The 25,295-nt window shown below is 42.4% G+C and overlaps 1 protein-coding gene across 4 annotated transcripts in view; it reads left to right on the top strand.

The window, feature by feature from the left end:
• Positions 1–25,060, top strand: part of lsm14aa (LSM14A mRNA processing body assembly factor a) — a 40,673-nt gene extending 15,613 nt beyond the window's left edge. The window contains exons 3-11 of one of the 4 annotated variants that reach the window (XM_079809353.1): positions 135–276; positions 478–591; positions 7,274–7,444; positions 9,387–9,467; positions 12,592–12,771; positions 14,641–14,803; positions 14,914–14,952; positions 15,053–15,284; positions 22,863–25,060. In XM_079809353.1, the coding sequence (XP_079665479.1) occupies positions 135–276; positions 478–591; positions 7,274–7,444; positions 9,387–9,467; positions 12,592–12,771; positions 14,641–14,803; positions 14,914–14,952; positions 15,053–15,284; positions 22,863–22,886 (1,146 nt within the window). In that variant the 3' untranslated portion in view covers positions 22,887–25,060. The remainder of the gene's footprint in view (positions 1–134; positions 277–477; positions 592–7,273; positions 7,445–9,386; positions 9,468–12,591; positions 12,772–14,640; positions 14,804–14,913; positions 14,953–15,052; positions 15,285–22,862) is intronic. The other 3 variants (XM_079809354.1, XM_079809355.1, XM_079809356.1) reach the window with 3 other exon arrangements.
• Positions 25,061–25,295: the final 235 nt, after the last annotated feature.

Consider the following 25,295-nt stretch of genomic DNA (forward strand, 5'->3'; position numbering starts at 1 on the left):
TGGCTTCGTCTAAACCCTGTCTGTGAAACCGGGCCATAGTCTTGTTTAATTGTACATAATTCATAATGTTGGTTTTCAGTTTGTCATTGTTCGTAGTGCAGTTCTTGAGCATGCTTTCTTTTCTCCTCTTTTAGTCCTCTATGGGATCTTCTACTGCCCCGCCATCTTTCCAGTCAGGGAACTCCTACGGACTGTTCAGCCGTCCACAAGTCACAGCATACACCCCGTTCAACCCTGCCCCGCTGGTCTCGCCACAGTTTGGGACCGTTGGAGTCGGTAAGTGTCCTCTCACAGCTCTGTACTGGAGATGTTTGTTCAAACTAAACCGAGGAACACATTTTTATAACACACAGCTGCAAAATACTTCAAGACATCCATTAATTTGTTACAAGGTGTTGAGCAGAATTGACAGAACAGGATATTTGAGTCCATATGTGGCACCTCTGATGTGTGTGCCTGCTCTTCCTTTCCTCACAGGAAGTACATTGGGATTGTTTGGTAGTGACACTGGCCTGCCTGCAGCACTGTCTCAGAGCAGTGCTTTTGCCTCTGCTTTCACCAGTGACACTCTGTGTGCATTCGTAGCAGAAGGTAAACCATTCCCTGGGGACCAAAAACAAAGTATTTAAGGTTTATAAACCAAATGATTGGGTTCATCTAACTGTCAAATGAAATCAATTTTACTAACAATTGATCAGTGTAAAATAAAGCCTTGTGTTTAGAATTCAGCAAGATCCTAACTGTTTGGTGGTCTCTTGTCTCTCTTTGTCTTCTGAAAGTTTCGTATGTAACAGTCTCATGCCCCTTTTCCACCAATACAGTTTGAGTGCTGGTTCTGAGCCAGAGCCTAGTTTCAAATCAGTTCTTTGTCTTTTGACACAAAAGCACCAGCTCTGAACCAAGAAAAGTGGTTTGCAAGTACCAAAACATTGCTGGTCTAGAAGTAAGAACCAAGGTCAAGGGACTAGGGGCGGGGTTACTGTGACAACAAGACAAACAGAAATGGCATTTTTGAAATTGCAGTTAAAACCGATGGACGCGATTAAGACAAAACAGTGGTCCATGGAGGAAACTGACTGCTTCCTTGCACTTTGGTCCTTTGCAGAAGTCCAGAATAAATTGGAGGGAACTTCACGGACGAAATTGGCGTTACAGTAAATTTAGAGCAAGGTGGCTGCAGCGGGGTTCGACAGGAACGTTGACCCGATTAGCATGAACACTTTGGGTTCTCCATGTTTGGATGCCGATGTAGGTTTGCAAAGCAATGAGCATCAATAGTAACGCAACGTCCACCATTGCTGTTGGCAATAGCACTAACTCTGAACTAGCACCCGATTCATGTTGGTGGAAAAGGGCTATCTGAGGCAGTTTTATGGCACCTGCATGTTGAGGAAAAATAAATAGGTCTAATAGTTTTGACTACCATAACTTATGGTCCACATACACACTGCAAACGTTTGGGAATAATAATCACATTTAAATGGGCGAGTGAATTGTGTGTACAGAATACAGTAGTTGATATAATGTTAAAAGGAAATATGAATTCCATTTGCTTGACCAAGCTAACTTTGCCGACCAGAGACAAATTGTCTGGCGATAAACATTGCCCATCTTCTCAAGAGACTCAAGCTTGTTAAACTTTTAACTTGCTTGGGGCCTCCTTGTGATTTGCAGTGTGTACCAGCCCAATAGATCCATGTAAATCTTCCCTCTGTTTCACTGAGGAAGGCAATTTCCTTGGTTGCTGTCCAGACTCTTTTGGTTGGATTGTCCAGCCTAAACTTCCTTGAGTCTTTCGACCCTCAGCTCCTATGACTCAAGTCTACTGGGTCTGTAGTATCAGGCAATTCACTGCTCATCTTCTGGCTCCTAGCCAATAGTAGATTCTTTCTAGTGATTCCCCAAACTGTGCTGCCGCATGTTTCTTGCAAACCCCACCCCCCAAGCTAGAACTCAACAATAATGTATGGGGAACTCCCTATTGGCAACAACCACACCAGTCATCCAACTCCTTAAACACACTTTCCTCTCTGATGCCTCCTGGCAACTTTTTCCTGGGTTCTGCCAGCTTCATCAGAACAATTTTCTTTTCCTCTGGGTTCCACAATCCACAAAATTTGGTTCCAGGATTGTGGACAAGATGAGATCAGAATACTGAAACCTTCCACCTAGGTCCATGTCCACTCCCTTGGCAATAGTGCAACACATTTGGCACTGGTGGGAAATTGGGATGAGTGTCTGTCCTATTCCTTTATTAATGAAATTGCATATGCTGCCTATGGCCTGACTGGGTGCTTTGTCCTTTCTTGTTCCAAGATGCCTGTGAGCACTATCATGGCTACACCTGTTCTTTCCCAGTGACCCTGCTGCCTTGCAGCCCGACAGGATGTGTGTCATTGAGGTCACTCGACCAAGTGGGACACAGTGGGACCTTTCGAAATAACCACCTCTGCCAGTTCCCCAGGGATTAGAGGGGGGTTACAGACCACCCTCAACAGAAAAGATTCAAAATGGCTCCAGCCTCGTGGAGTAACTTCCTCTTGAGGGCCCACCTTACCCAGCGTCCTTAAGTCCTCCTTTTCATCGTACCTTCCCAGGTTTCTCACTTCTGTCGAGTATCATAAGAGGTCTTCTACCAAATAATGATACCTAAGGGGTTAATCTTGTCAACATCAGTGAGCCAATAAGCATACAGCATGATTGGCTGTGGCGTAAAAACACTAGTTTATGACGGCTATGCCCAGACATGCGGCTTGCACGTAAGACTGTAGTGTGTTACCCCATCTGTGGCATTTTATGGCTCCGACACGGCCACCGGAGCTGATTGCGGCCACTCTAGTCGTTGCTTGTTTATGCCGGCCAAGGCACAGGGAAGGAACAAAATCGGATGCCGTGATGAGATGTGGTCAGTGTAAATGAGAGGGCAAGCGTCCCAACCCACATAGATGTAAAAGATGTGGCAAAGATCAAAAGTTTGACAACATTTTACCAGGCTTTGCCAACAGCACGCAATGCAATATTTGCTACAAGATAACTGCTGCCAAGACCGGCAACACGATAAATCTGAAGCGCTTGACAGTGCGTGGAATAACTTCAATTTAAGAGCAGAAAGTTGTTCCGTATTCGCCTGCAAGAAGAACTGCAGCGTGTCACCGTAAATTAACTGAAACTGCATATAAGCTACTTGCCTCACGGGCCTATTGAAAGCTATCCTATATGAGTATGATGGAAAAAAAGAAAGTCAAACTGATAACATAAAACCAATGTTTGAGGTAATGTAATCTTGTTAAAATGGAAAAATAAAATTGGTATCTCAAATTTTTGAACTATACCCAGCCCTAGCTTAGACTGTCGCGGAGCTAAATTAGGGATGGGCAACTGTGGTCCTTGAGGTACGCTGTCCTGCTGCCGAGTGTAGCTCTACCCCTAATCAAACGTACTTGAAAAATCAAGTGTTCAAGTGAAAATATATCTACAGTGAATCCAGAAAGTATTCACAGCCTTTTACTTTTTCCACATATTTACAGCCTTATTCCAAAATGGATAAAAATCATAATTTTCCTCAATTCTACAAACAATACCCCATAATGACAACATGAAAAGTTTGTTTGAAATCTTTGCAAATTTATTAAAAATAAAAAACGAAAAATCACATGATTCACAGCCTTTGCCATTCCACTGATTATCCTTGATGTTTATATAACTTGATTGGAGTCCACCTGTGGTAAATTCTGTTTTTTGGACATGATTTATATGTATGGTAGAGTGGCCAGTCGGAAGCCACTCCTCAGTAAAAAGCACATGACAGCCCTCTTGGAGTTTGCCAAAAGGCATCTGAAGGACTCTCAGACCATGAGAAACACAATTCTCTGGTCTGAAGAAACAAAGATTTAACTCTTTGGCCTGAATGGCAAGGGTCATGTCCGGAGGAAACCAGTCACCGCTTATCACCTGACCAATCCCATCCCTACAGTGAAGCGGTGGTGGCAGCATCATGCTGTGGGGGTGTTTATCAGCGGCAGGAACTGGGAGACTAGTCAGGATCGAGGGAAAGATGAATGCAGCAATGTACAGAGACATTCTTGATTAAAAACCTGCTCCAGAGCGCTCTGGACCTCAGATTGAGGCAACGGTTCCTCTCCCAACAGGACAACGACCCTAAGCGCACAGCCAAGATAACAAAGGAATGGCTACGGGAAAACTCTGTGAATGTCCTTGAGTGGCCCAGCTAGAGCCCAGACTTGAACCCGATTGAACATCTCTGGAGAGATCTGAAAATGGCTGTGCACTGACGCTCCCCATCCAACCTGATGGAGCTTGAGAGGTCCTGCAAAGAAGAATGGGAGAAACTGCCCAAAAATAGTTGTGCTAAGCTTGTAGCATCATACTCAAAGACTTGAGGCTGTAAACGATGCCAAAGGTGCTTCGACAAAGTATTGAGCAAAGGCCAGAGGTGGACAGTAACGAAGTACATTTACTTGAGTACTGTACTTAAGTACACTTTTTGAGTATCTGTACTTTACTGAAGTATTATTTTTTAGGGAAACTTTTACTTTAACTTCACTACATTTGAAAGACAAATATTGTACTTTTTACTCCACTACATTTCTATCAAGGTCCTCGAAGTCAAAAGTAGTTTCTGTAGCAGCTTTCCAAGTCAGTGGATGAATTTTTTTCTTCTTTAAAAGTGATTTTTTTTTTTTTTTTTTGCAAAATGTAAATGTCTGGGAGAAAGAGAAGCATAGACATATGGATGAATCTGAAAAAGCATGATGAAAGAGCTCAGTTCAGTCTGTTTTTTGTGCCTCTGAGATGCCAGAGTACGAGTACTGAATAGAGCTTTCTTTTGTGTGTTTTTTTTCGCACTTAGACCAATACACACAATGTCAATTTTCATTTTGGAAAGTATTCACGTAAATAAAGTTGATTATGTCTTAAGTGAACGTAAACAGTTGGGGGAATATCGGATGTGTATCAGTGTATAGGATTTGTGCATTCTGCCTTAAAGTGACAGCAGCTTTGTAAAAAGCTTTGTAACTTTTAAGTATTTAAATGAGTTCAAGGTGGTCGTATGCTAGCATGTCGGATGGAGCATCACTGACTGGCTTAACCCACCATGATGGCTATAGCGTGCATTTATACAACAATGCAACAATAATAAAATAATGCATTGACATAAAAAAGGAAATTTACTTTTGATACTTAAGTACTTTTAAAAGCAAGTACTTCTGTACTTTTACTTAAGTAAAAATAGTTTTTAACAACTTTCACTTGTAACAGAGTAATATTTGACCAGTAGTACTTTTACTTTCACTCGAGTAATGGAGTTGTGTACTTTGTCCACCTCTGGCAAAGGCTGTGAATACTTATGTACATGTGTTTTGTTTTTTATTTTTGAATAAATTTGTAAAGATTTCAAACAAACTTCTTTCATGTTGTCATTATGGGGTATTGTTTGCAGAATTGAGGAAAATCATTTTATAATCCATTTTAGAATAAGGTTGTAACATAAAATGTGGAAAAAATGAAACTGCGAAATACTCACTGTATGCTAAACTTGGCCTGTAACACACAGATGAGTAAAATCTAAGAGTTGATTAGCTAATGATAGACATTTAGTCGCCAGAGTGAAGATTTAGTCGCATATGCGAGTGATTTACTCGCATTGTAGTTTACAACTAGTTCTTCTGTTCATTCTGTGCACACTACACACTTAATTTAAATTACCTGACATTTTATGTTGTCGCTCCTGAACTCTGTTTTTACAGAACTTGTTTAAGTTTAGGGATGCACCAATACTATTTTTTTCAGGACCGATCGATACCAAAAAGTATCGGCCGATACTGGTTCAGTTAAAAAAAAAAGATATTTATAATTTCTATACCTCAGTGTGTTGAACTGATAATCACTCTTTTGTGTGTTAAACACAATCTGTTAAATCCAGACAACTTCATTATGAAGAAAAACGACAAATAAAAAAATCACAATATATGACAAAAAAGACTACTATAAATTAGATAAGTGGATAATTCGGCAGCAAAAGTTACTCTAGAAAAATCATGAGTGCACAATAATTGAATAAAAACTAAAAATTTTGTGGGAGAAGTGAATAAGTGTAGCACTAAATCTGGTAAAATGTTACACATTGTTGTAAAATGCTTTCATGACAAACAAGTAAATAGATTTATAAAAATAAGGCCTATATACCTACTAAGAAATTAAGACATTTATTTTAAATGTGTAGCGCAGCTTTTCAGTGTGGCAGCAACATGTTATAGATATGGCAGAGCAAAGGCTATTAATAATCTTTCATTGCGCAAAAGTATAATTCGAAACTCTCTAATACAGAGCATCACAAAGCGTGAATGCGCATCCCGTGCACAGGATGATGCGCTTGAAGTAACATGGAGTCACAGCGCTCCCGCTCCATCCGCATTGAAAAGTTCAAAACACAAAGGGAAGAGATATCGATGTGTAGTGTATCTATGCAATATTTTATTGAGCCATTTCTTTTTAACAGTTTAAAATTTGTTACCGTGTGTGAAGAACAATACAATCTCTAGTCCAGTGTGGCGATCTTAGACACCCGGGAGAAAGTTAAATGGCCATCTTGCTGGAGTTTATTGCTGTAAATCGTGTTATGCGAAACCATAGACCGTTATCTGCAGATTATGCATAATGGGAACATTTTAATCATCTTGGAGTTTCATCCTGTTGACTGTCGTAACCAAATGCAATTTGAAAGCTGAATGGAGAATGATTGACAGCCGCAGCGGAGGGAGGCATTCACGTTAATTTTTTTTATTTAATGACTTAAATATTAATCTGTATCTCACATTAAACTATGGAATTGCTTCAGAACACTTAATATAGTGCATGAAGCGTTGATGCTTAATCATGTTTTTTTGTGGGGCCCTTGGGGTTAAAAAAACGCATTGTTCCACCATATCGGATTTGGATCGGTACTGTCTGATCGATACCCGATCCGTCAAATAATGGCGGTATTTATTTAGCTGCTGTGTACACATGGCCATGTTGTCTCTTGAAATTCTGTTTTACTATTTATAGTTTTGTGTTTATAACTGGTTTGTGGTGATCTCTGTTGTTTAATCAAATTATTTCATTAACACAATTCACAAGATTTTTTCTTCTAACCAGCACTGATTTTTCTCACATCAGGGTGGCTGCGGTTCTTAATATTTTTGCTGTGAACAGTCAGATTATTTCACTGTTCATCTTCTGTGTCTTAACTTTTGCCATTTCTCTAATGCAGGTCCCACTAGTCCAGCTCTGGACCCTCCCCGAAAAAGCCCCCCAGTGGAGCCATCAGCACCTGCGGTCTCCACCAATGCTCCCACGACATTGGGCCGCAAGAGCCCTGTCTCAACTCGTGCAGTTTCCACCAATACGCAGATGCCTGTGGACCTCGCGGAACACATGAGGGGTGAGGAAAAAGTCTAGATGGCGCAAACTTGCTGCTCAAGACAGAACTGTGAAATGTTGGGTTGTTGCAGTTCGGCGTTACCACTTTTCCAAATGGTCAACCAAGACTCATTGATTTGCTGTGCAAGATGTGCTCATTGGTTTGTGAACTGCCCTACAGAACATGAAATGAATCATGGCGCCCTCTTGTGGTCTGTACACATGATCGTGAGGTGTGATTTTGACTGTAATGCTGCGTTCACACCAAATGCGGATAGAGCGTAAAAATCGTGTCTACCGCGTCTAGTTTGACGCGTGAACATTTTGAATCCATTCGCGTGTCCGCTGCGAATTGGACACACGTAGAAATCGAGCGTTTGAAGTGAAATAGACGCGCATTCAAGGCGCTCCAGGAGAAATGTCATAACACCACTCTGCCTCTTTTCATTTTCATTACAAATATATATTAAACGTTAATAGCCACACAAATGTGGTCCAGGCAACTCCTACATTGTCTTCACTGCATGTATATTTAAATATCCTTAAAAAATAAAGTTATGAAACTTCTCTTTGCCCTCTGTCAAAACGATTTGGCAGACAACAAATGACAGATTCATGACACCAAAGATCGGCCGTTAGATCCACACAAGAAGCACCACTACAGGACATCAGAGCCAGCGGCAGACGGCAGAAGGACTGGCCGAAGAAAGGCTGCTCTCGCCGGGGTTAATGAGCGCTGAGCACCCGGCGATCGCCTGGATCTCACAACTCCAAAAACACGATTTTTTTTAAATAGGCGCTCTCTTTATAAATAAACCACAGATTTGAGCTTTAAACAACTACATTCTCACCTGAAAATGTCTTAACTTTATTGACACAATAGTAGTATTTTTTAATTAATGCAGGTTTCTCATCACGTCACTTCCCCACGTGACAGCAGCGAGCAGGCTCCTGATTGGTTAACGTGGCGTGAATTGACGCCAAAGTTAAAATTTTTCAACTCTGGCATCAGACGCGAATTCGCTTCAAACGAGTGAATGCAAAAAAAGCACCACTCGCGTGTAACGCGCGTATAGCGCAAGACGCTCAATTTGCGTCCTTCGCGCGGCTGCGCCTTTCCATTGACTTAACATTGAAAGCACTCTCTCCAGACGCTCTATTCGCGTTTGTTGTGAACGCAGCATAACGCAATCAGGTCGAAAGTGGGAAATATTGACTTGGGTGTTCCCACCTCAGACTTCATCTGCCATTATAGCGGTAGTGAAGCATGTATTTAAGAGTTTTACTCCTAGTTTGCAGGACATGTTTTAACATCCAAGGTAATTTTAATTTGTCATGTCAGTCTAGCCAAACTTTTGTTTACATCGGGACCATTATCGCGTACGCTTATCGCCAGGGTTTTTCCGAGAGATGAGTTTTCCGACGCGTCTTTGTGTTCATACCCAAGCAATTTTCACTGGCGATGTGCGGAGACGCCCTTTGTTTAGTCTCGAGGCGTTAAATGTCGGCGATTAAACGTGCGTGATAATCGTCCCGGTGTGAACAAGCCTTTAGGCCGTTCAAACCAAGAACGATAATGTTCCTAAAAAAATCACTCTAAATATAAATGAATATCAGAGTCCACAACTACAATAACGGCACAGAGAAATGATATAATTGGAGTCACTTTCATAACGATTATTTCCAGCTGATGACAGCTTATGAACAGAATGTGAGTGAACGCTAATATAGTTCTTGTTATCATTCTTGATGTGATCGTGCCTTTAGTAGTACTGCAATAACTTTTGGGCCTCGTATGCCTCAAAATGCTGTCAGGTTGGTAGTTTAGTTTTCTAGAGAAAAGGAACCATATTAAGAATAGATATTTGACACCGTTTGAGCAATGCTAGTGTCAAAACAGGTTCTGCTACAAGGATTCGGTGAAGCTTAATGTGTCATAGTCCTAAAGAGCTATACTCTCCCAGGTACTGATGTCCCGAAACCAAGCGTACCAGAGTCCAGTCAGCCCAAAGGAGGGAACAGGGACGCTACTAAACGGCTCGCAGGTTATAACACATCTGCTGAAAAGCCCCTCACTGCGGTCATGTTGTGCTGTTGGATGCTAAAACTGCATGATTCTTACACGAGCTTCGCCCGCCTGTATATCACATGCGCCCATACAGTGACTTTTAGCAAGCTCCTTTCATATATAGGAACTTGTGAAAGGGTGAATCTCATGCAACCTGATGAGAACACGCTTCACCCCAACATCAAAGAAAAGAAAATGAAGCAAAATGTGCATTTATTTACTTTGCTGTCCTAAGTGTTCATGAGATTCACTCAAATCGCTGTATTTACATGTCATTATTTCTTTACATGTCTGGAAAACAGCTGGTTTAAAGGGTTTCTACTCCCCAGACACAGTAGAAAATGTGTTTGCACTGCTGTGTCCTTATGATGCTTGGGTAACCGTGTTCACACGAGCTGTTCGTTTAGTGTTGCTTTCATTTGAAGCGGCTTGATTTACCTCCTTCAATGGAATGACTAAATGTAACTGATGTCTGTCAGGCCTCTATGAGGTGGTAATGGACTTTCTTTTACATTTACTAGCACCTGGACGTCACAGAGCATGCCTCATAGAATGTGTCCTTTTTTGCGATCTTTGATTTATTTTCTACTTTGTAAATGGCCCACCTGAAAAATATATATGTATGGTGTAATGTTTTCTAGAGCAATAACTAGGGCTGCACGATTAATCACCATTAACCTGAAAACTCGCTTAACGGATTTGGCTCATTGCGATTATGAAATCTCAAAGACAGTGAAGCACGGCCCTGTGAGATAAGTAGTAAATGCTGCTCCGTCTGAAAGCACTGAGTTTGAGTCTCTTTAACGTGCGTTTTGAAAAAGCAAGACGCTTCAAACATCTTTCCAAACATGAGAAGCATTTATGAACCTCTTGCCCAATAAGAGACAACATTTAATAACATGTTTTTACTCCACTCGCTTTATAACGGCAGTTGAGCGTCCTTCTGTTGATGTGGCTTCTTGCTAGGGGTGTGACGGGACGCTTGGCTCACGAGACCCGAGATCGGGTTCATGAGACAAGATTTTTGTAGCCTGATGTCGTCATACTCAATTCTAGTCAGAATATGAGTCTGATGCTGCTCGGTTGGGCTGTGATTATGGGGCATGTTTCAACCGAACCAGGAAAGACCTCAATTGGATAGACCTACAACCAATCAGAGCAACGGAGCGACGCATAACGTTAGTTGTCAAATGTCAACAGAACTCAACTGCACTGTGTTGCCAAGTCCAAGGGTTGAAGCGACCCCAATTTATGTGATATACAGACCCAGGAATGCGATTTTTTTATTTATTTATTTATTTATTTTTTTTAAGCTGCCAGTCCTGCCAAAATAACACATATTTTACCCCCCAAATGCCTTTTTTCCCGGAGAACCCCCCTGGAAAGCTATAGGGCTTGTTTTTGGCTAGTTTTGAGGAACGTTAGCAATTGGGCGGGTTTCGGTTGGTTTGATTGCCTGGACCGAACCAGAGTTCGATTGCTCCCTCATTTTTATCAAATCATACATTAATAGCGGTTCACTTCCGTGATTTAGTACGATTGCGTTCACATCAGCAGTGACCCGTACCGGAGTTCACATGAACCGAACCCCAGACCACCATTAAGCGGACTCTGATACGGTTTGCAGGTGCGCACCAGAGTTCGGAAGACAGCGTTCACAACATCCAAACGAACCGAACTCTGACGTCAGTCGAACCTGTGCGCACCAAAAGTGCTAGTGTAAAATCACCCTTAGGCTCTGTTCCGCACATGGTCCTGTCAATCATCTCGCGCGTTCACACCGGGACGATTTTCGCGCTGTTTTTTTCGCCGACGTTTAACACCTAGTAACTAAACAAAGGGCGCCAATGTGAGTGCACACCGACGCGCAAAATGCCAGACATAAAAGCGTAATTTTTTAAAAAACACTTCTGGTTAGTTTTTTTTATTGACGCAGCACGTTAAAAACTGGCCGTCCAGTGAGATCAGCGCTTTTGTTCTCGTGCCTGGAGCTGCTGAAGTGACGGTAAAACACGACTTGTTGGCGCTCAAGCACAAAACTGTCTTGGCGAGCACACATTGATACGACGAAGAAGTAGTAAGAAGACAAAGAAGAAGATGAGCTAGCTGCTTGCCAGTTAGCAAAAAGTGTGTGAATGGTTTTGGCCATAATATATCTGTGGTTTTGGCAAGCACGTAAACTGTCTCTCTTCTTCTGCGACAAGCGAGTGTCAGAAGCGTAAAGTGCCGCAGCACCACCTTGTGTACCGGGAGCGCATCTACTGAATGTGCACATTCACTCGGCGCATCGCCAGTGAAAATCGCTTGGGTGTGAACACTCAAGACACGTCGAAAAACGCTGGCGATAAGCGCGGGCGATATTTGTCCCAGTGTGTACAGGCCTTTACTCTCGTCACGTGATCAGGGAAACTGTGATTCCTGCAGCTGAGACGCAGTCGTGCAGAGCAGACGTTTACAATAGTTTAAAATTGAAGCGACCGTTATCCAACTGAATGAATTGTTTTTGTTTCTATATATAAAAAAAGCAAAACGCCAGTGGAGGATGTAACGTAAACGTAGCGGTGGCATATTCCATGCGAAATTCACCCTCACGCTCTGTCATGGCGATATCGTGAGACAGCTTTTCACTCAAAGAGGAATCTCGTCACACCCCTACTTGCACAGAATAAAGCAAACAACGCATTTCATAGTAATCTAGACACTGATAAAGGCTGTCGATTAGCAATATACTTTATTATGCTGAAAATACCTGAGAAGGCTTGAAGGACTCGGATAAACCATGTATTGTCGCAGTCGTGTGTTTATTAGTCATGTTTAATCAAAGCGTTTCAGTCTTCTGTTTATTCAGCTGCAGTGATGGTATGATGGCCATAGGGATTTCCTGGAATGAGGTGCGTTATCGCACTTCTGCGGGGCATATTTGGAGTTTCTGCGTGAGAGCGCCCTCTGGCTTTCAGATGGAGCAGCATTTACTGATCACAGAGCCGTGCTTCACTGACAAGCTGCGCATAAAATAATCACAGCCTTTGCCAAATCACGTGCAGTTTAATTTTGATTAACATGCAGCCCTAGCAATAACCCTGTGTTTTTGTTCTGCTCAGCTGGTGGCCCTCCTGCTGTTCGCCGCGGTCGCGGTGGAGGTCATCGTGGTAGAGGTCGATTCCCTGTGCGGAGAGAAGGACCGATGAAGTTTGAGAAAGACTTCGACTTTGAGAGCGCCAATGCTCAGTTCAACAAAGACGAGATTGACAAAGAGTTCCAGAGCAAACTCAAACTGAAAGGTAATTGGTTTGTACTTAATGTTCAAGATAATCTTTTATTTCTTTAAGAAATAAGGCTGATGTTGTAAACATTGTAATGTTTGACACTTAAATGCTTGTGAATTGTAAGGAAAGTGTATTATAGTGTAAGTTCGTTAAATACAGTAAGCTGAACTTTATAGTGCTTTTCTTGACATTTTTAAGTAGTCCTTAAGTATATGTAATTTCATTTTTACTTTTGCTGTTTATGGATAAAGTTTACTGACAAGCATTTATTATAGACTAAATATACTTGAATGTCATGCTTTTAAGTAATGAATGTATTTACTGTAATATTGAATAACATCAGAGTTTAAAGGGTTACTTCAGCGATTGGCATTAAGCTTTGTATCAGTAGAAACCCGGTAGTATATTCGAATTATTGTCATTTTGCGTCATCAGAGGATTTTTTGGAGTTAGCGCATATGCGTGGAAACACGACAAGTAAGTTAGCTTGATACTTTGCTTTTTTACTGCTAACAACTATATCACTATGTATAGGCTACTGTGTGATCAGAAATCGTGTCGAGTATTAGCGAGAGTCTTACGTCTAGGCGAATGTGTTTAGTAGCAGATGGGCCAGGCTGTTGGTCATCTGGGAAGGTGAATAAGGAAGGAATCGCTGTGTCCTTAGAGTGGCTCTCTTCATTCCAAGCACATTCGGTTCTTTCTGTGTTTTCAGGTTTTCCATATTAGTGTCCTCTCCAAAATTCGGGTGGTGGATAGCCCGCAGCCACTGCACCGCTCCCAAATCTTAACCGGCAAATGATGATGATGATGATAATAATAATAATAATAATAATAATAAATCTTTATTGTCTATAGCGCCTTTAAATGTACATCTCAAAGCGCTTTACAGAAACAAACCAAACATAGTACACAAAAATAGAAATAAACAAAAAAGAAAAATTATTAAAAAAGAAGAATGTTAAATCAAAAACAATTAAAAACTATATAAAATTGATACAATCGTTCAATAAAAAGCTACCCTAAAAAAAAGGCAAGATTTAAAAAATGCAAAGGGATTGAGCTTGCCTTATCTCAATCGGTAAAGAATTCCATAATTTTGGAGCTGATGAGGAAAGCCCTTTCACCCATTAGTCTTAGACGAGTTTTTGGAACGACTAAAAGACCAGTTTCAGGTGAACGAAGATTACGCGTCGGAGTACAGGGGATTAAAAGCTCAGACAAATATTGCGGGACTCAAAAGTTGAACCATCAGCAGCTAGGGTAACCGACCCAGCATTACGTAGTAATGAGAACTTACTGCTTGTCCTTTTCTGGTTGTGCAAAATACACTGTTTAAGTTATTTTAGGAACTAGCTCGTCACGGAGACTCGCGATATAACGGCGTCTTTTTAGCTTCTAGTCAACTAACGTTCGAACCGGTCGGCGTGGCTTGGGAGTGACCTCATAGGGCAGCGAAGCAAGTGCATTCTGGGAGTTGCTGTCTTTTATCCACATGAGCCAAAAACACATTTTCTGGCTTTTCTCTGTCTAGAAGGCTCCAAAAATAATCTCGCATTTCTGCTACATAAATGACCCATTTTAAATACACATTCATCTTCCCAGCGCTGAAGTGCCCCTTTAAATTATAATCAAGTACTTGTGCTTTAGTATGTTAGTCAACACATCAGAAAAAGTGGACTTTAAGCACAACAAAAGATTTAAAACAATTTAAATCAAAAATATTGTATTGCAAAGTGTACTTTTTGAAAGCGCACATAAATGTGTTGAGAAACAATCACGTGAAGTCTCTCTTTAGTGGCCTTTTATCTCATGCATATATTATCTGCAACTACAGTGCTTTTTTTGCAAACAAATGATACATGCAGCTGTGTGTTTGTTCAGATGAGAAGACCGATAAAGCTTTGAATGGCGAGGATAAGGGCGATTCGGGGGTGGACACTCAGAACAGTGAAGGAAACGCTGATGAGGAAGAGGCTCTCGGAACAACCTGCTATTACGATAAAACCAAGTCCTTTTTTGACAACATCTCCTGTGATGATTCAAGGTCAGATCACGCCGCTTTAATATGAACCGCCGTGTGTAAAATGTCACTTTTGTTGCATGATGCAGCGATCATGATCTGATTGTGAAATCACTGTGCCTGATTTTAAACAGGAAGGCAGCCGAGAGGTCTGGACTATCTGGTTTCCCCAGGTGAGTTCAACAGAAGCCGAACTGCAGTACGGCAGAGGATGCAAACCTCAGAAACTCTGTCAAATGTATTTGAACTTGTTCTTATTTTGTCGCTCATCAGAGAAAGGAGGAATACCTGGGCGGAAGAGCGGAGGATGAACGCGGAGACGTTTGGCATCCCGCTACGGCGGGGTCGCGGAGGCTACAGAGGTCGCGGCGGCATGGGCTTCAGAGGGGGCCGGGGCCGGGCATTCAGCCGGGGGTCGTTTGGGTCATACTCTGGTGGAAGTGGGTTTAGAGGAGGATACAGAGGAAGTCAAGGAGGAAGAGAGTTCTCTGATTTTGAATACCGGGTAATGAATGATAGTTAAATAGTTAACATAAATGCTTTTCAAATATATGGCACTTTCCACTTTATGGGGCATTGTTGGCCCATTATTTTAGCTAGTTTTAAATGCATCAAATGTCTGTTCCCTTCAATCCACAAAAAAGGCCTTTGGACTTGGATCTTGACCTACATTGAGCATCACAAATGTATAGAACGATTAAATTCAGTTAATTGTGGGAAAAACAGTTTTAAAGCTGTCGTACAGAACTCTATCGCCATCTCTGTTTGAAACGTACAATTGCTGGTTTAGTGTTAATTTTGTCACCCGTTTTTAATTTAGTCTTAGTCTTGTGTCAAATGTCCTTGTTAGTTTTAGTCATATTTAGTCATTCACATATCTTTTTTTTTTGTTAGTCAAGATTTAGTCGACTAAGTCTCGTCATTTTAGTCTAGTTTTAGTCAAAAGAAAACTCAATATATTGTGTGGCAAAATAAGTTACATAACATACATATAACCTGCATAATGTATGTGCCACAACACCATAGCCAACTGGTTGATTTACAGCGTAGATGCCTAACATCAGCATTAGCTTATGAGACAATGGGCACAAATATCGATTTCGATCTTGATTCAGTATGAATCTAACCCTAACGTTTGGTAGCAGATTAGCTGGCCTCTACTGGTATATAGCCCACCCCTATAAGCACTATTAGCTAACGTTTGGTAGCAGATTAGCTGGCCTCTACTGGTATATAGCCCACCCCTATAAGCACTATTAGCTAACGTTTGGTAGCAGATTAGCTGGCCTCTACTGGTATATCACCCACCCCTATAAGCACTATTGGCTAACGTTTGGTAGCAGATTAGCTGGCCTCTACCAGTATATAGCCCACCCCTATAAGCACTATTGGCTAACGTTTGGTAGCAGATTAGCTGGCCTCTACTGGTATATCACCCACCCCTATAAGCACTATTGGCTAACGTTTGGTAGCAGATTAGCTGGCCTCTAGCAGTATATAGCCCACCCCTATAAGCACTATTGGCTAACGTTTGGTAGCAGATTAGCTGGCCTCTACTGGTATATAGCCCACCCCTATAAGCACTATTAGCTAACGTTTGGTAGCAGATTAGCTGGCCTCTACCGGTATATAGCCCACCCCTATAAGCACTATTAGCTAACGTTTGGTAGCAGATTAGCTGGCCTCTACCAGTATATAGCCCACCCCTATAAGCACTATTGGCTAACATTTGGTAGCAGATTAGCTGGCCTCTACTGGTATATAGCCCACCCCTATAAGCACTATTGGCTAACGTTTGGTAGCAGATTAGCTGGCCTCTACTGGTATATAGCCCACCCCATAAGCACTATTGGCTAACGTTTGGTAGCAGATTAGCTGGCCTCTACCAGTATATAGCCCACCCCTATAAGCACTATTGGCTAACGTTTGGTAGCAGATTAGCTGGCCTCTACTGGTATATAGCCCACCCCATAAGCACTATTAGCTAACGTTTGGTAGCAGATTAGCTGGCCTCTACCAGTATATAGCCCACCCCTATAAGCACTATTGGCTAACATTTGGTAGCAGATTAGCTGGCCTCTACTGGTATATAGCCCACCCCTATAAGCACTATTGGCTAACGTTTGGTAGCAGATTAGCTGGCCTCTACTGGTATATAGCCCACCCCTATAAGCACTATTGGCTAACGTTTGGTAGCAGATTAGCTGGCCTCTACTGGTATATAGCCCACCCCTATAAGCACTATTAGCTAACGTTTGGTAGCAGATTAGCTGGCCTCTACCGGTATATAGCCCACCCCTATAAGCACTATTAGCTAACGTTTGGTAGCAGATTAGCTGGCCTCTACCAGTATATAGCCCACCCCTATAAGCACTATTGGCTAACATTTGGTAGCAGATTAGCTGGCCTCTACTGGTATATAGCCCACCCCTATAAGCACTATTGGCTAACGTTTGGTAGCAGATTAGCTGGCCTCTACCGGTATATAGCCCACCCCTATAAGCACTATTGGCTAACGTTTGGTAGCAGATTAGCTGGCCTCTACTGGTATATAGCCCACCCCTATAAGCACTATTAGCTAAGGTTTGGTAGCAGATTAGCTGGCCTCTACCGGTATATAGCCCACCCCTATAAGCACTATTAGTTAACGTTTGGTAGCAGATTAGCTGGCCTCTACCGGTATATAGCCCACCCCTATAAGCACTATTAGTTAACGTTTGGTAGCAGATTAGCTGGCCTCTACCGGTATATAGCCCACCCCTATAAGCACTATTGGCTAACGTTTGGTAGCAGATTAGCTGGCCTCTACTGGTATATAGCCCACCCCTATAAGCACTATTGGCTAACGTTTGGTAGCAGATTAGCTGGCCTCTACCGGTATATAGCCCACCCCTATAAGCACTATTAGCTAACATTTGGTAGCAGATTAGCTGGCCTCTACTGGTATATAGCCCACCCCATAAGCACTATTGGCTAACATTTGGTAGCAGATTAGCTGGCCTCTACTGGTATATAGCCCACCCCATAAGCACTATTGGCTAACATTTGGTAGCAGATTAGCTGGCCTCTACTGGTATATAGCCCACCCCTATAAGCACTATTGGCTAACATTTGGTAGCAGATTAGCTGGCCTCTACTGGTATATAGCCCACCCCTATAAGCACTATTGGCTAACGTTTGGTAGCAGATTAGCTGGCCTCTACCGGTATATAGCCCACCCCTATAAGCACTATTGGCTAACGTTTGGTAGCAGATTAGCTGGCCTCTACTGGTATATAGCCCACCCCTATAAGCACTATTAGCTAAGGTTTGGTAGCAGATTAGCTGGCCTCTACCGGTATATAGCCCACCCCTATAAGCACTATTGGCTAACGTTTGGTAGCAGATTAGCTGGCCTCTACTGGTATATCACCCACCCCTATAAGCACTATTGGCTAACGTTTGGTAGCAGATTAGCTGGCCTCTACCAGTATATAGCCCACCCCTATAAGCACTATTGGCTAACGTTTGGTAGCAGATTAGCTGGCCTCTACTGGTATATAGCCCACCCCTATAAGCACTATTAGCTAACGTTTGGTAGCAGATTAGCTGGCCTCTACCGGTATATAGCCCACCCCTATAAGCACTATTAGCTAACGTTTGGTAGCAGATTAGCTGGCCTCTACCAGTATATAGCCCACCCCTATAAGCACTATTAGCTAACATTTGGTAGCAGATTAGCTGGCCTCTACTGGTATATAGCCCACCCCATAAGCACTATTGGCTAACATTTGGTAGCAGATTAGCTGGCCTCTACCAGTATATAGCCCACCCCTATAAGCACTATTAGCTAACATTTGGTAGCAGATTAGCTGGCCTCTACTGGTATATAGCCCACCCCATAAGCACTATTGGCTAACATTTGGTAGCAGATTAGCTGGCCTCTACTGGTATATAGCCCACCCCTATAAGCACTATTGGCTAACATTTGGTAGCAGATTAGCTGGCCTCTACTGGTATATAGCCCACCCCTATAAGCACTATTGGCTAACGTTTGGTAGCAGATTAGCTGGCCTCTACCGGTATATAGCCCACCCCTATAAGCACTATTGGCTAAGGTTTGGTAGCAGATTAGCTGGCCTCTACCGGTATATAGCCCACCCCTATAAGCACTATTGGCTAACATTTGGTAGCAGATTAGCTGGCCTCTACTGGTATATAGCCCACCCCTATAAGCACTATTGGCTAACGTTTGGTAGCAGATTAGCTGGCCTCTACCGGTATATAGCCCACCCCTATAAGCACTATTGGCTAACGTTTGGTAGCAGATTAGCTGGCCTCTACTGGTATATAGCCCACCCCTATAAGCACTATTAGCTAAGGTTTGGTAGCAGATTAGCTGGCCTCTACCGGTATATAGCCCACCCCTATAAGCACTATTAGTTAACGTTTGGTAGCAGATTAGCTGGCCTCTACCGGTATATAGCCCACCCCTATAAGCACTATTGGCTAACGTTTGGTAGCAGATTAGCTGGCCTCTACTGGTATATAGCCCACCCCTATAAGCACTATTGGCTAACGTTTGGTAGCAGATTAGCTGGCCTCTACCGGTATATAGCCCACCCCTATAAGCACTATTAGCTAAGGTTTGGTAGCAGATTAGCTGGCCTCTACCAGTATATAGCCCACCCCTATAAGCACTATTAGCTAACGTTTGGTAGCAGATTAGCTGGCCTCTACCGGTATATAGCCCACCTCTATAAGCACTATTAGCTAACGTTTGGTAGCAGATTAGCTGGCCTCTACCGGTATATCGCCCACCCCTATAAGCACTATTAGCTAAGGTTTGGTAGCAGATTAGCTGGCCTCTACTGGTATATAGCCCACCTCTATAAGCACTATTAGCTAACGTTTGGTAGCAGATTAGCTGGCCTCTACCGGTATATAGCCCACCCCTATAAGCACTATTAGCTAAGGTTTGGTAGCAGATTAGCTGGCCTCTACCAGTATATAGCCCACCCCTATAAGCACTATTAGCTAAGGTTTGGTAGCAGATTAGCTGGCCTCTACCGGTATATAGCCCACCCCTATAAGCACTATTAGTTAACGTTTGGTAGCAGATTAGCTGGCCTCTACCGGTATATAGCCCACCCCTATAAGCACTATTAGTTAACGTTTGGTAGCAGATTAACTGGCCTCTACCGGTATATAGCCCACCCCTATAAGCACTATTAGTTAACGTTTGGTAGCAGATTAACTGGCCTCTACCGGTATATAGCCCACCCCTATAAGCACTATTGGCTAACGTTTGGTAGCAGATTAGCTGGCCTCTACTGGTATATAGCCCACCCCTATAAGCACTATTGGCTAACGTTTGGTAGCAGATTAGCTGGCCTCTACCAGTATATAGCCCACCCCTATAAGCACTATTGGCTAACGTTTGGTAGCAGATTAGCTAGCCTCTACCGGTATATAGCCCACCCCTATAAGCACTATTGGCTAACGTTTGGTAGCAGATTAGCTGGCCTCTACTGGTATATCACCCACCCCTATAAGCACTATTGGCTAACGTTTGGTAGCAGATTAGCTGGCCTCTACCAGTATATAGCCCACCCCTATAAGCACTATTGGCTAACGTTTGGTAGCAGATTAGCTGGCCTCTACTGGTATATAGCCCACCCCTATAAGCACTATTAGCTAACGTTTGGTAGCAGATTAGCTGGCCTCTACCGGTATATAGCCCACCCCTATAAGCACTATTAGCTAACGTTTGGTAGCAGATTAGCTGGCCTCTACCGGTATATAGCCCACCCCTATAAGCACTATTAGCTAACGTTTGGTAGCAGATTAGCTGGCCTCTACCAGTATATAGCCCACCCCTATAAGCACTATTAGCTAACATTTGGTAGCAGATTAGCTGGCCTCTACTGGTATATAGCCCACCCCATAAGCACTATTGGCTAACATTTGGTAGCAGATTAGCTGGCCTCTACTGGTATATAGCCCACCCCATAAGCACTATTGGCTAACATTTGGTAGCAGATTAGCTGGCCTCTACTGGTATATAGCCCACCCCTATAAGCACTATTGGCTAACGTTTGGTAGCAGATTAGCTGGCCTCTACCGGTATATAGCCCACCCCTATAAGCACTATTGGCTAACGTTTGGTAGCAGATTAGCTGGCCTCTACTGGTATATAGCCCACCTCTATAAACACTATTAGCTAACGTTTGGTAGCAGATTAGCTGGCCTCTACCGGTATATAGCCCACCCCTATAAGCACTATTAGCTAAGGTTTGGTAGCAGATTAGCTGGCCTCTACCGGTATATAGCCCACCCCTATAAGCACTATTAGCTAACGTTTGGTAGCAGATTAGCTGGCCTCTACCGGTATATAGCCCACCCCTATAAGCACTATTGGCTAACGTTTGGTAGCAGATTAGCTGGCCTCTACCGGTATATAGCCCACCCCTATAAGCACTATTGGCTAACGTTTGGTAGCAGATTAGCTGGCCTCTACTGGTATATAGCCCACCTCTATAAACACTATTGGCTAACGTTTGGTAGCAGATTAGCTGGCCTCTACCAGTATATAGCCCACCCCTATAAGCACTATTAGCTAAGGTTTGGTAGCAGATTAGCTGGCCTCTACCAGTATATAGCCCACCCCTATAAGCACTATTAGCTAACGTTTGGTAGCAGATTAGCTGGCCTCTACCGGTATATCACCCACCCCTATAAGCACTATTGGCTAACGTTTGGTAGCAGATTAGCTGGCCTCTACCGGTATATCGCCCACCCCTATAAGCACTATTAGCTAAGGTTTGGTAGCAGATTAGCTGGCCTCTACTGGTATATAGCCCACCCCTATAAGCACTATTAGTTAACGTTTGGTAGCAGATTAGCTGGCCTCTACCGGTATATAGCCCACCCCTATAAGCACTATTAGCTAAGGTTTGGTAGCAGATTAGCTGGCCTCTACCGGTATATCGCCCACCCCTATAAGCACTATTAGTTAACGTTTGGTAGCAGATTAGCTGGCCTCTACCGGTATATAGCCCACCCCTATAAGCACTATTAGCTAAGGTTTGGTAGCAGATTAGCTGGCCTCTACTGGTATATAGCCCACCTCTATAAACACTATTAGCTAACGTTTGGTAGCAGATTAGCTGGCCTCTACTGGTATATAGCCCACCTCTATAAGCACTATTGGCTAACGTTTGGTAGCAGATTAGCTGGCCTCTACTGGTATATAGCCCACCCCTATAAGCACTATTGGCTAACATTTGGTAGCAGATTAGCTGGCCTCTACTGGTATATCACCCACCCCTATAAGCACTATTGGCTAACGTTTGGTAGCAGATTAGCTGGCCTCTACCAGTATATAGCCCACCCCTATAAGCACTATTAGCTAACGTTTGGTAGCAGATTAGCTGGCCTCTACCGGTATATCGCCCACCCCTATAAGCACTATTAGCTAACGTTTGGTAGCAGATTAGCTGGCCTCTACTGGTATATAGCCCACCCCTATAAGCACTATTAGCTAACGTTTGGTAGCAGATTAGCTGGCCTCTACCGGTATATAGCCCACCCCTATAAGCACTATTAGCTAACGTTTGGTAGCAGATTAGCTGGCCTCTACCGGAATATAGCCCACCCCTATAAGCACTATTAGTTAACGTTTGGTAGCAGATTAGCTGGCCTCTACTGGTATATCGCCCACCCCTATAAGCACTATTAGCTAAGGTTTGGTAGCAGATTAGCTGGCCTCTACTGGTATATAGCCCACCCCTATAAGCACTATTAGCTAACGTTTGGTAGCAGATTAGCTGGCCTCTACCGGTATATAGCCCACCACTATAAGCACTATTAGTTAACGTTTGGTAGCAGATTAGCTGGCCTCTACTGAGTGTACAACCATGTCTGTCTTATGTTTTTATTTGTGATATTTAATGTTTATTGTTACTCAGGTGTTAAATATAGATCAAATAAATAACTTTTCCCCAACGCCTTGTACCCAATTTGTTGACAAATGTATGACCTTTTTATTTTTTATATACTGAATTATGAATAACCAGTCACTGTTTTTCCTCTGTTTCTCCAGAAGGACAACAAAATCGCTGCGTAGTGAAGACAGGAAATGGATCCAGACCTGATGTGTGTGGGAACTGCGTTTCGGGTCACACGAGGAGCTAATGTACGTCTTGTAAATCTGTCACCAGCACTGGGGTTCGACTGCTTGAAACCTGGATATTAATGAAAACATCTACTCCGTTTCTTCCCGAGGAGTGGAACAAATGCAATTTTTTTGAATTGTTAATTTGAGAATAATGTTTCCAGATGGATTTGGATATATTATGGCTTCTGAGGGACTTTTTGTTGTTGTGTTGACCTTCCATGCTCAACCTGAATTTGATATACTGCTGCTTACAGCTAACGGATGATCTGTAATAACGCATTGTGATGATTTTGATCACTGAATGAGCTTTATTTTTGACTTGTTTTGCTATCTTAGTGTACTTAGAAATAGACCGCCTGGAACTAAGTTATATATTACCATATTTTTCTAATGTAATTTCATTCTTCGATCCCCAACGTCACTATTCCTGTAGTAAGGTTTTTTTCTCGCTCTCTTTTTTTAAAAATATAAACAAACGTGGTACATTTGACTTGGATTTCTTTGGATGTATTCATCCCTTGTAAGACTTCCAAAGTTTACAGTGCGATTGTTCGGGATTTGCGTTTGGAGGCGAGTGTCAGTATTTCACAAAAGGACATTTTAGATTTAAAGAAAAAAAAAAAGAAAAAAAAAAAGCACTGAAATGCTGACTTTGAGGGAAACCGTTAGTTTTGGAGTGACACAATTGAAACTAAAATGACACGATATGGTCAAAACAATGCAAAGTGACTCAGCGATATGTTTATATATGATATGGATTTATATTTGAGGTACACTTTGCAGTATGTAGCACTTTGTAGCAGATGTTTACTGATGAGTGAATGTCCCATCTTTACTAGGAAAATAATGCTACTCTGTGAATCTACAGAAATCTATGCTGCGGTCACTTAAACGATGTGTTTTTCCCACCGCTAACCGTTCAACATTAAGATCGTATACGCGTCTTGAAACTGACATATCTACACTGAGCCTAGAGCTCGCTGGGAAGTGAGTCCTTGCGATTATTTGACGAGATGTTTGAGAAGTTGCTCTATTATCCAGTGGGCCGCTGAAAGCCAGAATGTGTTGTGGAGTATTATGCAGATTTGGCTTTTCCCATCTCTCCTCGTTCAGCTACTGTGTTTTATAATCACCGACTGCACTAGCATGATGTCATCGTGACACGTAGCCTCCTGCAGCTTTACCTGACGTGCACATCGTGATGTCATATCCACACCTATAGATCGCTCAAGATATTTCATTTTGTAGTCAAATTAGTTTTGGCGTGTTTGCGTTGTCCTCGCGGCGACTGCACCAGAATAACACTTTTTATTTTATGGATTTACGTCACTAAATTTTGAAGGTTTGATATTTTAACTGGCCAGTTTTGATTATCCGTTCACTTCAGATCTGGTTGTGTATGGCTATGACATCTCTGCAAAAATGTTTTGTCTTGTGTTTAAATTGTTGGGATGTTTGGGAAAGTTGATAATGAAATAAACGTTGTTTTCGGATTATATATATATTGAAGTACAAGTCTGTAAGACCTCAAACACTGAGTTTTGGATCCTGTGTCAAATATCCTCTTGCACTTTTCAAGCTCTTAGAGAACGGACGCTTTGTTCCAGTAATGCACATTTGATTTCGACTTGTGAATCGTCTAAAGCACATGGTCAGTAATGCAGCTTCGCATAATTAATTCGTCAATATAAACAAAGAAGCGATGACTTTACCCAGGGGCAATAAATGTCCGTGTCCTATAATTTCACTTTTATATATATATATAATTGGGAACGTTAAAGTAAAAGGATCCAGCCAGTATTATTAGTCCGTTCATTTAAGCCTCCCCCCCCCCCCTTATTTAGAGACTATTACAGTTGTGTAAATCCCAGTTGTGCGTTTGATCAATGTCGGGACGGTAATACTGGCGTGTAAACGGGGAAACTGCTGCATGCAGGTGTTGTCACAAGCCAGCAATCTTAGGCGATGCTTGAGGCAAATACTTCTATGGAAATGTCTTGTGATAAACACACAATCCTTCCATCAGGGTCGACACACTTTCCCTTTGAATCTCAGCATGGCATCTGTTCACAACTACATGTAAAGAGGTTTTTACTAGATGCAAGAATAAACCGTTTAATATCTGTTGTGTGATTTGTGTACTTCTGTGGGCTGAGCGATCTTTACGCTCCATACTTTTGCATATTTTTAAAATGAGGACGGAAATAGTGTACTTAAGTGAGAACCGAATGGGATGATTTCAGACACTTTATTGCGTGTTCATTTCACTGTGAAAGTTGAAAGGTAAATGCAGTTAGTTGAACCACTTAAGCTCTGGGTCCCTCTTTTTGGGATTTCCGCCTGAATTTGGCCGAACCA

The sequence above is a fragment of the Gobio gobio genome, assembly GCF_949357685.1.
Source record: "Gobio gobio genome assembly, chromosome: 25".
In the NCBI taxonomy this organism is placed as follows: domain Eukaryota; kingdom Metazoa; phylum Chordata; class Actinopteri; order Cypriniformes; family Gobionidae; genus Gobio; species Gobio gobio.